This window comes from Cricetulus griseus, assembly GCF_003668045.3.
Source record: "Cricetulus griseus strain 17A/GY chromosome 1 unlocalized genomic scaffold, alternate assembly CriGri-PICRH-1.0 chr1_0, whole genome shotgun sequence".
NCBI classification, from domain to species: Eukaryota; Metazoa; Chordata; class Mammalia; order Rodentia; family Cricetidae; genus Cricetulus; species Cricetulus griseus.
Window position 1 is genome coordinate 50,866,266 of NW_023276806.1, and position 11,913 is coordinate 50,878,178.

Below are 11,913 nucleotides of genomic sequence, written 5' to 3' on the forward strand. Positions count from 1 at the left end.
CGCATCCAAAGGAATTCATTTGGTAGTGTGAATATCCAGATGACTAAAGCAAAATATATAAAAAACTAACAGCATTTAACTAACAGACTTTAACGGGATTAGGGGTTTCACTGAATGATCACTGGTTTCATTGAATGAGGCAGCTTAGGAAGGATCTATTTCAACTTCAGTAATGGGAAGGCTCCTCATGAGAAGTCCTTACATTTCTTCAAAATCTTCAACTCTAGGAAGTGTTCAAACAGATTTGGGTCCTGCAAGGACATGCATGAGTGTCTTAGAAATGATTTCTGGGTTTCAACAGGAATCCTGGAGTCAGTGTCTACTAATAAAGTATGGTCAACATGGAATAGACACTTCTTCCTGCATTCTAAACTTTTATAAAACATCAAGTATTATCCCATAACTCTCAATTTCCTACAGAATCAAGTATGCAGATAGAAAATAGAAGGCAAATTAGATCTACCATTATTCACACGGCCTCTTTTACCACTACCACCTCTGAGCAGATAGCATTTCACACCAACAAAGGATTTAATCCAAATAACACACAAAACCCAATAGATGTTCATGATTTGAATGTGAATTTTATTTATAAATGTTAGGCAGGAAATGGATGGCTTAAGGGGAAACATGGGAGGATGTTCACAGCTTGCACAAAGCTGACAGTTGAAGACCATGCCTTGTTGCAATCACAGTTGGTGCTGAGCACAAGACCCACATGACATTTGTGTTTGTATGTTGTTCAATTCAAGCAGGATTGGAAGCTACTTATGTTATTTTCTATGGGAGGTTGACATGTAAACCACTGCCCCAGAGCTGCTGATCTTGTATTTATTCTCATGACTTAAAGACCAATTACAGGTTAAAGCTCCTGATGACAAGTTGCCTTATAACCTAAAAAATAAAGCAAAAGGACAAAGATGTGAGCCTGGACAGAAGGAAGTCAATAAATGGAAAGGAAGAGAAGTACTAACATAATTTCATAAACTGGAGATGTAGTTAACTTCATAGTTTCCAAAGTTAGATCACAAGACAAATCCAGACTTGGCTGTTAGGGAAAGTTACCACAAAAAATAGCAGTTTTTATTATATTCCCAAGTCTTCATTGTCTACTCAATAGCAATTAAATGTACTTCTTTTCCATTAACGATACTTACTGAATACCCAGTAAGTAATTGAAGTTGATTTAAAAAAACTCATTTTATGTGTTTCATCAGAGAGTGTATGTATAGAGTCATGCATTAGAGCATTGTTGAAGTCTTTCTGACAAAAATCCCCAAGAAGGCAGACATAAATTCTTATGGAGATCCTTAAAGAGTGAAAGATTGGAAAACCTAAAGTGACTAAAGATGTTGTGGACTCTTATGCCTTGAAAGCTTAGTAGACATGGAACACCTCACTCAACACAAAATGTAGTCCGTGTTTCATATAAATGTGTAATATAAATTATAGGAATGAAGAGGTTTGCAAAGGTCAGAAACTGTCTCTCATCTAGGAAATTTCCCACAGAAAAAATGGGAAAATCTCTCTGGGATCTGGAGAAGAAACTATCAAGACTACCTTTCATTGATGAAGGGCATTGCATACCAATATATCCATGCTGTCACTTACTTTGACTCTGGACATTGAGCTCTTTCTTTAAGGTAGTGGTCAGAGGAAACTTTCCCTGGTTACAGAATGAACCCGTGAAGTCATCCATGTCCAGAGGCCAGACCATGGCACCTCCAAAGTTGTTGTCCTTGAGCCACTGAGCCTGTTAAAACAGAGGACATGAGTTACTTGATTCCTGTGAGTCAGAAATGAGAACTCAGCACATCCAATTGACTCAAATTACCTTCATCTGGAAGCTGTTGGGCTTATCATAGCCAACCCATTCTCTGTCCTTAAAAGCGTAGGGTACTTCCTGAGCAGCATTCCCTTCCTCAGTGGCTCCATAATTCAGGAAGTAGCAAATCTTTAGATATTCAACAAATTCAAATATTTAAATATCAATACCAAGAAAAAATAGCATGTACTTTGTTTTCATTTCTTTCCATTCTTTGTGGATTTTACCTCCATTTTCTTATGAATTTTATATGTCTTAAAAATCAAGGCAATGTTCTCTTTTGCTCTAGGTAGGCATGATATACATACAGGGCGTTACTCAGGCTACATAAATTATCTACAACTGAGATGTAACTACAATTCTTTTTACATTTTTACATATTTCATTTTGACAGAGTCTCGGTCTATATCTAAAATAGTCTTCAAACTTGTAATTCTCCTGTGCCAGGTCCTGTAATTTGAAGAAACAGGATCATAGTAATATTTTAATGTATACTCTCAGTATTTTAATCTTTTTTACATGTTCTGCTGGAAACTGAACCCAAGAACTAGCTTATCAAACAAAGTTGGACTACAGACAAATTGTAAAGATACAAATAATTTCATATGCAAATGTTTCTCATATTTTTGCATGTAATTTCAGTATCTATCAGATTCCTATATGGTATGATAAGTACTTACTCATTGAATATCTATAGTCTTATTAGTAGACCTAAGACTATGACTTAGGTTTCAACCTGTGGTTAGTGGCACCCAGACTAGTCATATATCAGATATCCTTCATATCAGATATTTATATTAGGATTCATGACAGTAGCAAATTTGTAGTTATGAGGTAGCAACAAAATGATACTTTGGTTGAAAGTTACCACACATAAGGAACTGCATAATAGGATCACAGCATTTGAAAGATTAAGTAACACTGAACTCTTCCATGAAGGAATCTTGTATATAACAAAGAACTTCTATTAATTATTTATAAAGAAATATGATAATAGTAGAACAATTTGGAATGGTCACTCAGTTTAGGTGATAGCACTGCACATAATGAACATTCATTTTCAGCAGATTTTAACACCCAGATTTAAGAGCTGGGTCTGCCATTCATTAACCACTCTACAACAATCCACTGACCTCATAGTAGGCCCATAATCCTGCTTTATTTGTGTACTTCCCTGGAGGTGCAGCGCCAATGGTAGGGGCATAAATTCCATTGTTAGATGGGTCACTCAGTGTGAAGGTTTGTCCATAGGCTGGGAATCCAACAATGAGCTTCTTAGGATCAGCTCCATGGTTCTTCCAATAGGTCATGATGTAATCCTGCAGTAACCGAAGTAAGTTTATGGTCAAAACAGCTGGCAGTCTGTGCTTATTTTGGTTAGTTCCCTACTCTGGCAGCTCAAATTGTGAGATACTAATGAAAAATTATTTAGATTGGTTTTTCAAAATATATTGCTCACTACAGTTTTACAGATATCCTAAGTGGTTTAAGAAGACTGAATTATCTCAACTAGTGTTTATTTTGTGCTTGACTCTCCTAAGATATTAGGTATTTCCCATTTTTATTTGAGATTATCCAAGGTTACCATATTGAGGTAGGCATAAATGCCATGGTCCTCTGGATGTTTGTAGAGGGGACTGTTTTCTCCAGTGTAGCCATCCTGGTAGCTATGGAGATCATATGTCATGACCTGAAAGTAATCAAGGGATCTGGAAAAAAAGAAAGTTGTAAGAATCATTTTCCTTTGGTCAAATTTCTGAAAGCTTAGTTGTAAAACCTCCCAATCCATCAAGATTTTAATATCCTATCTTGTCTACTCCCCTTTTCTAATTTCTTTTTAACTTTAAGGAAAGGTTCTGGAAAATCCTATGTTGAAAGTTACATTCTTCTGCTCAAGTAATAAATTAATCCAGGTGGATTTAAAAAAACACAGGGGAATTGAAAGGGTTTTGATTTATATGTGAAGTATATTTAAGTCAGAGTAGAGATGTGGGGAAGGATAGTGGCTTATAATAAAATAAAGATTACAGAAAGAAGACATCTGCCAACCAACAAACTTGTAAGCTAACTAAAAATAAGACACACAAAAAGGAGTTTGAGCAGAAGTACCCAGCCAGGATACAAAATAATCTTCAAGAAGCCTTAATCTATTAAATGAGTGACTCTGTTTTAGGTATGGGAAACCTCCCTACATGCTATTGGCCATGCAGGCATCAAAGACACCTAAAACAACCCAACATGTTACCATTTGCCTTTGATGCTCATTGTAACACAGCTGCTCACTGTAATAATGCTGTTCAGTGTAACAGAATGCTAAGATCTGATTGTTGAGTTGGACACAAATTAACTCAAGACTAGAGGGATAACCGAAAATGACAATGAAAAATGTTTTCCTCTTAGCAAGCCTACATCATGTCAAAAGTTTTATGCAATCTGGTTTGTGGAGAAAACCCAATATAGTCTTACTTACAGCTAGACCCTGCATATCACAAAATTTACTTGCTTGTCAAGTTATGCACTAAAGACATGATGGTATGGATGTAATACCTATTTACTGACTGCATAAGATGTCTGACAATGGGATGCATCTCATGGCTACTACTGTAAATTTGTACAAATATATAAGCACAGTGAAATCACAGACACAAGAGGGAAACAAAATTGCTGTTTTCTTTAGGGTCATGCAGTCATACTGTCTTTTATATATTCATGTTTATATCCATAGTAATCACAAAGCTTGGCACAAATTTTGGCGTTTAGTGGGTAGGGGTTAATGCAGACACTCATTTACAGTTTAAAGTATAGAACCCAAATCACTGTGAACCCTCAACTGTGGAACATAAATGTTTATCTCAACACCTCAACTTATATTTTTTGGTTGTAAAAGTAGCCTTTAACGGCTGAGCCATCTCTCCAACTCTCTGTACCTCAACTTGAAGGCTCCATGAATACTATAGAAGAGCCAGTCCAAGAACATTATGTGTTGGTGGTTACTGGAGAGGTAGACATGAATGCTGACTTCTAGAGGTGACTTGACTGATGCACACAATAACACTCAGTGATTGTTGTTACCAGCACACAATTTACCAATTATCAATCAGCTAAAATCAAAACATTGACTATTCCATGTGTTAAACTTGGTAAAAAAAAAAAGCTATTGGTGTTTTAAAACTACTGACAGAAATAAATTCAAAATCCTTTGGGCATTTTGCTAGATTTATGTGTCTGTCAACCTATGGATAGCCCCACAACATGCACATATGAGCAAATCTGATTGGATTAAGATGTTGGTAAGGACATAAACAACTCAAAATAGGAAAAAAATGGAACTCAGTGAGATAGCAGTTATAATGCATGAGGTGAATTTGTAGGAGGGATTTTTAAAATAATTTTAATTAAAATGCACAAAATAAATGTATGAAATATTTAAAGAATAAATGAAAACTTTATTTGAAACTTCAATCCAGTTCATGCTGAGTGATGTTATTGTGGCCAATATAAGCAAAGCACTCCCTTTATGAGACCTATAATCAGAGATTTTAGAGCAACAAGGAAGACTGGGAATGAGTGAGTTCTGTGTAAATATCCACAGAAGTTGTGAGTATGGGTTCCCACTTACTGTGACAGATCAGGGATCTTGTACCCATCCTCAATGATCTTGATGATTCCAGCTACTGTGGCAGTGATTAACAGCCTAGTCTTGTGCTGTTCTAAGGATTCATTCTCAAAAGCTTCACGAATCTCCTAGAAGATTGGTGTTTTTATTTCACCTTTATTTCAGTTCTTTTCACAATAAATATATATAGACTTAAACATATTTCAATACACATTCTCTGATTTTTCTCTTAATTTACTATTTGTTATTACCTCTACAGATTCTGGAGATTAAATGCTGCAATTAAATATATGGCTTCCTAATAATATATAGACATTTAAAAATATCACCAAGTCAAACATCTAGTAAGTTTTAGTGGTTAGTATTCAGGCCCCAATGTGTGGTCAGAGCTTTTCTTATATTTAACTCTCTGATAATGACTTTTAGCAGTGCCCTGCACCTTTTTGGAGTTCCATGGAGAGCTGCTGCCATTGCTGAGTGGATTCCATTGCTCATAGGCCCCACATCCAGTCCAAAATATGTTCATGAAGTAGAATGTTGCAAGAACTGTGTGACGGGTTAAATTCTGTGCCTGTTATTATCTACCTAGATTCTATGTGACTCTATTCTCATTTACAATCCTTGGGTTCTCTCTCAATACTGATTTTGGGTATTCCAGAAAATGTTTCTAAACTATTTGTCCAGAATTGGCCATGTGGCAAGGAGGTCAAATGATAAGATCACTTTACTGGATGAAGAAGCAAAGGAAAGATTTTTTTTAGCTTTATCCAAATATTAAGTGCATAAAAATGAATATTGATTGCTTTGATTTTGTCCTTTGAAGAGAAATCAATTAGAAAACATGCCTCAAAATTGTAAACTTGGCACAGAAGTTTGTTCCATATCATTATTCATGCCATACCCATTCAGTAGACGCTACCTGCCATTTAATGGTTATGCAATACTGAAACTCTTCAGAGCTTGGGGAAATATCTGCTGGTTAGAGTGTTATGAAAAGAACAGTGTATTGAGTGTAGTTGTGTAGATCACTGGTAGATCAATCTGTCCAAAATTATATAAATAATCAAAGTTTTTCTTTTTTATACAAGTATCATACAAGAGAATAAGTATAGTGTAAAAGCAAAATTTCCACAATCCTTAGTTATTATTCTTTTGATTTTTTTTTGCTTAATGATCACTCCCCTTTTTGAAAATGTCTGAACAGTATATCAAGTGAGGTCTTAAATATGAAATCCATTATCATCATTCTTTCAGTTTATATACTTCACTTTCACTATGTTCATAGGTAGAATAGTTAGGTCCCACTACAAAGGAAATGTTTTATATTTTACTCTCAACAAAGAATTGTGCTCTGATATAGTCCTTTATGTCTAAAATTCGCGATGTTTTGTCAACTCTAACACAAAATGACCCCTTGTTCCCATTAGTTTTTGTCTTCTCTATCTACATGCCATCCTTACATCTTGTAAAACCATTTTGTTTTCTTTTGTCTCTGATCACAGGTCCTAATTTACTTTAATGTTAATTTACTTTAACGATTTTCTACCGAATCTTTGTCTACTCACTCTATTTTTAGTTAATATCTAATAATCACTCAAAATACCAATCCCATCATATTTCCCCAGTATCTACAACCCCTAAAAGTATCCCATGTTCTTTTAGGCGAATAGGAGAATGATATATCTTCATCTAAAACTAAAGTTCCCACACAATCAGAAATTGCCACATTTGTAACTCATATATCTCACTAGATGACTTGTTCATTAGTTTCTATCACTTTCTTGTGACAGATCCATCCTTACCAATTTGATGACAATAGCTATTTTTTCCAGTCTAAATTCAAGCATCACTTTCTCAGAAGTGTTTTCTAATCCTCCTTGGCACAGCCAGTTACTCAGATATTTTCTTTTCTTTAGTACCCTACTGAATACTTTCATGCCCATTACCAAGATGCACTTCAATTGTCATACCTATGATAAGAATAATTAGAAGCAAAAGATCCTGCTTTATTTTCATCTTTAGCCTGTACTTATTAGCTACTATCGAGTCTAACATATTCAGTCATAGTAGATGTTATGAGGCTAGAAACAAAACTGGTAAAGATGATCCTGTTATCTGAGTGATTCTGGCAAATTTACTAAAGCCCTTTCTGTATATTAGTTATTTGTCTGTAACATAGAGATCATAATGATTCTGGATTTCACACAATAGACAACATATGAAGATCCATTATCATTCTATACATGCCTGTGTTGTTGTGTGGTCCCACATGCTTGTTGAATCAACGAATGATATTTCAGGGCCTATGCATTAATAAAAATCTATAATTATAAATTCAAGTTTGCTTTGTTCTAGAACAACCCAGTTCTCCTTGGAAAGAAGAGACTTTGAATCTTCTAGGACTAAAGACATCTCCTGATTCCCCTACCTTCACCAGGAGACTAAAGAGATGCTTGTCCTTAGGTGGGCTTCCACGAGATGCCGGGTACTGCCAGTCCAGGTTCAGCCCATCAAAACTGTTATGGCGCAGGAATTTGATGACTGACTTAATGAAAGTCTGACGGTTGTAAGCAGTAGACACCATGGCACTGAACCTGAGGGAGACCAAAGGAAGATGAAGATTTGTGTGAAAATACCACATTGGATTAAGACAGTTTGAAGCTCACTTCAGATTCTGTGTTGTTCTCCAAGGCTCCTTGGTTTGTTTTCAGCCTCCTCTTGCAAATCACCTGTTAGCATTGCAACTTCAGCATCTCCTTTCTTTTGTGATCCTGGCCATAACTACTGTACCATTGCCCCTTCATTTTTAATAGCTTTCCATCCTAGCCAATCAATCATATTCTGTCTTCAAATACACACTCGTTCATGATAACTCAAAGTATGTTTCTTATGTGTGAGAATCCCTCAATTCAGTTCCTGGAGAGATGGAAAGAAGTAGTAAGTACATGAAGCTCCTCTGACCTGGAGGATTTTATTTTTTTAAGAAACAGCTCTCTGTAGTAGCTAACTAACATTCAGAGGGAGGCAGCCAGAATACACAAATTAATTAGTACTTGTGAAAGATATACAACAACCTGTAAGAGTACATTCTATCTAATTTGAGCTTCTAATGAAATAAATTAGGACTTAACCTATTTTCCAAATGCGTATTCTTAATACCTTTCTAAAAATGTGAATTAATGGAATTAGATTGTGTTGCCACAGTTAGGTTATGTTAGCAAAAACAATAGGCTATGTGTGTAGAACTTACGTCATAGATCCAAAATCTGAGCCTCCAACGGACAGGAGAGTTTTCAACTCCATGTTCCTAAAAGACCACAGAAAAAGAGAAATATAAAAACAGTTGGCTTCTTTTATATAAAATAGCAGTGTTATTTGTACATTCCTCATATTGTTTAGTAGTGTGGTACCAGGAAGACCCATCTCAGTACAATTTTCCATTGTCTCTGAAAATTTTGCACTAAAATTCTTTGTTAAATGTTTAGTGCAATGTCCTTTTTTTGGTTTTTCCGAGAGAGGGTTTCTCTGTGGCTTTGGAGGCTGACCTGGAAATAGCTCTTGTAGACCAGGCTGGTCTCAAACTCACAGAGATCCACCTGCCTCTGCCTCCTCAGTGCTGTGATTAAAGGCATCCACGACCACCACCTGTCTAGTGCAAGGATTTAAAGTAAGGTTCTCAAAACAAGTTTTCCATGTAGTGTACTGACTGCATTTCAGTGCCAAAAAAGAGAACCATAATTAGCTCATATTCTTCCTGATCACATAAAATGACAGATTCTTTTAGCCTTACTAAATTTCACCTGCCACAAATAAATACAGAAAATTATGGCAGAAGTGGATATTCATGGAAATAGGTGTTTTGAAACATTGGCTTTCAAATAATGAAGATCACCAGTTGTGAGAAGACATTAGAGTTAGTGAGAAATCATCCGCTGAAAGAGATTACATTAAGCTGGGTGGAAATATATTATACAATGATAAGGTATTAATTTGAATATAGGTATCAGGATTGGAATAAACTACATATAAAGAAATAATTCATCATTGCAAAAGTGACCAAAGTCCTGAGGTACACATTTCTCAAAAGATGAAATCTAACAGGTGAAAGAAAATCAACCAAATACATTTCTGAGAGAGACAATTAGATTACAACCACATTGAGATAACATCTCAATAAAGCTGAACATGATCAATTTTATCAAGGGTATGAATACATAAAACATTTGGAAAACATTGGGTGAAATATAACTGATAATAGTCACATGGGGAAGCACTGTGAGGATCCTTCAGAAAGATAAAATTGCCATGTTACCCAGCATCTGCAGTGCTCAGTTCATATGGAATCATTTTCTTTACAAAGGATAAGAGCACTGGACAGGAAGTGTAGCATTTTTTACAAAACACAACATATGATTATTACTGAAAGTATCTTGCACTGGATAAATGGAGAAATGGTGTACAATTCATAAAGCCTGCAATACTATTCGACTATAAAATGAATGAAGGCTGTGTTTGGAACTCCATTTGTGAATTAATTGGACATTTTATTATGTTCTAAAGGTGACTGATAGACAAATAAAATATGGTCTGACTTATAAATACAAACTAAAATGTTCAGACACATAGCATGAGAAAGTAGAGTGCTGATTCTTAGAAAATGGTACAAAGAGAGAGAATGGGGAAAACATGGTAAACATTAATAAGATGTGAAGAATATGAAAATAACATTGGATAAGAAGCACTCTTACCATGTTCAATAGAAGTAGGTGAGGTAACACATATGCTAATGATGTGATGAGCCATTCTGTACTATAAGCAGCAATCAAAGTTGATACATGATAATAGCACTCTGTCTCAGTTTAAAATTCAAGAAAAATACATTGGCAGATTGTCAGCTCAAGCACTTTGATTCTGACCTACATTTAAAGATGCATTGGGATGTGGCTACTAGTGACACATAAATACTAAACCAGGTATCTCTTACATGGTCCTTCTCTTACCTGGTTTTCAGATTATTTATAGCTTCATACTCCTTCAAGTCCTCTGGGCTTTTTGGGATGATCTCATTGTTCTGAATCTCAGCAAAGGCATAGATTATGTGAGTACACAGGTAAGGGTCAATGTCACCAGGTTTGAAACTCCCCACATCAGGCCGATCCTTGGCCCACCTGGTATAATAGCACATCAGCTGGTAGGCAGAACCTGTAGAAAGTTGTCAGAACAATGACCTCATGTAGATTCCAGTGAACTTGCTAATAATTTTGCATGCCCTCTTCCTCTTGCTATTATTAATTCATTGGTTATACTGAATTATTCAAATTAATAATTGTACATTTCTTCATGAAGTGTACAGATTCACAGTCAAATCATGATTAAACTTTGGAGCCTCTTGAGAAAATAAGCTAAATATTCCTGTGAAACTCAGATCTGGGAAGTTGTTTTTGTGGGGTTACAATCAGAATCCAGCTGACTAGTCCACCATTCGTACCTGAGAGGAGGAGTGTGGATTGAAGAAAGCTAGTTAAAAAACATTAAAGGAAAAGATGGAGACACAGAATAAATGTCAGGAGGGTAGATTCAGTCAATACTAAACACCACAAATCACAAATTTATGTTTTCACCATCTTAAATACCTGACCAAAAGGGGGAACATGGTATCATGTATATGAACAAACAGACTTTTCTTTCTCAATTCTGCAAGGATTCAGTCATCACACGTTATTTTTGATATCTCATTACCTGGCCTTGAGCATCAAGGGTAACCACACCTCAGACCAAGTCTGTTGCTATTTAGATAAGACACCCAAGGCCAAGATCAAACATCCTACTGTAGTAAGGTCTTTGACCTTAAGGTCATATGACTTACTGAGGACAGTTTTGAACTTTCTGGCCTTTAGTCAAGATGGAGTGGAGCCATCTTTATGAGCCCTGACACCCAGAATTTACCAGTTTCAAAACTCTTAATGCATTTCATTAGAGAGGGGTGCAGTGAAAGTTGATATGAGTGTATTAGCCACTAAGTCAACCCTTTCATTTCCCCCAAGTAGATTATCTCATAACATCTTTTGCCAATAAACCAATATGAGAAAGTAATACTAAAACAAATCAAGACAGGCAGGTGATCCTATTAGGAATAATTAATCAGGATTAGAGACTAATATTAAAGCAAGGCTTTTGCCAATAACTTACCCAACTGAGCACTCAGAAGAATGGCCAAACCTAGAGAGAGAGAAAGAAGACACATTTTCTCTAGCTCAGTTGCAAGAACCATGAGGATCAAATTGTCAGTTTTGTGGCCCATCCTACTAACTATAGTCTTTACAAGGTGTGGACCTTGAAGCTATCACTCCTTTCAATTTCTCTACACTGAGTAGTAAAGCCTGGTAATGCCCCCGTGTTCCATCTTATTTGTCATATTTTTTATACAACTTGACATCTACTATCTCTGCCAGTGGCACTGAATGAACTTACT

The 11,913-nt window shown here is 35.9% G+C and overlaps 1 protein-coding gene across 1 annotated transcript; it reads right to left on the reverse strand.

Annotated features, from left to right (window-relative positions):
- Positions 1-1,603: 1,603 nt before the first annotated feature.
- On the reverse strand, positions 1,604-11,685 carry LOC100760950 (chitinase-like protein 4). Its single transcript, XM_035451571.1, has 9 exons — positions 11,631-11,685; positions 10,442-10,643; positions 8,692-8,748; positions 7,870-8,035; positions 5,445-5,569; positions 3,411-3,534; positions 2,959-3,144; positions 1,835-1,954; positions 1,604-1,753 (listed from the first exon to the last, which is right to left on the reverse strand). Exons 1-9 carry the CDS (start codon positions 11,683-11,685, stop codon positions 1,604-1,606), a joined length of 1,185 nt encoding a protein of 394 aa, XP_035307462.1.
- Positions 11,686-11,913: the final 228 nt, after the last annotated feature.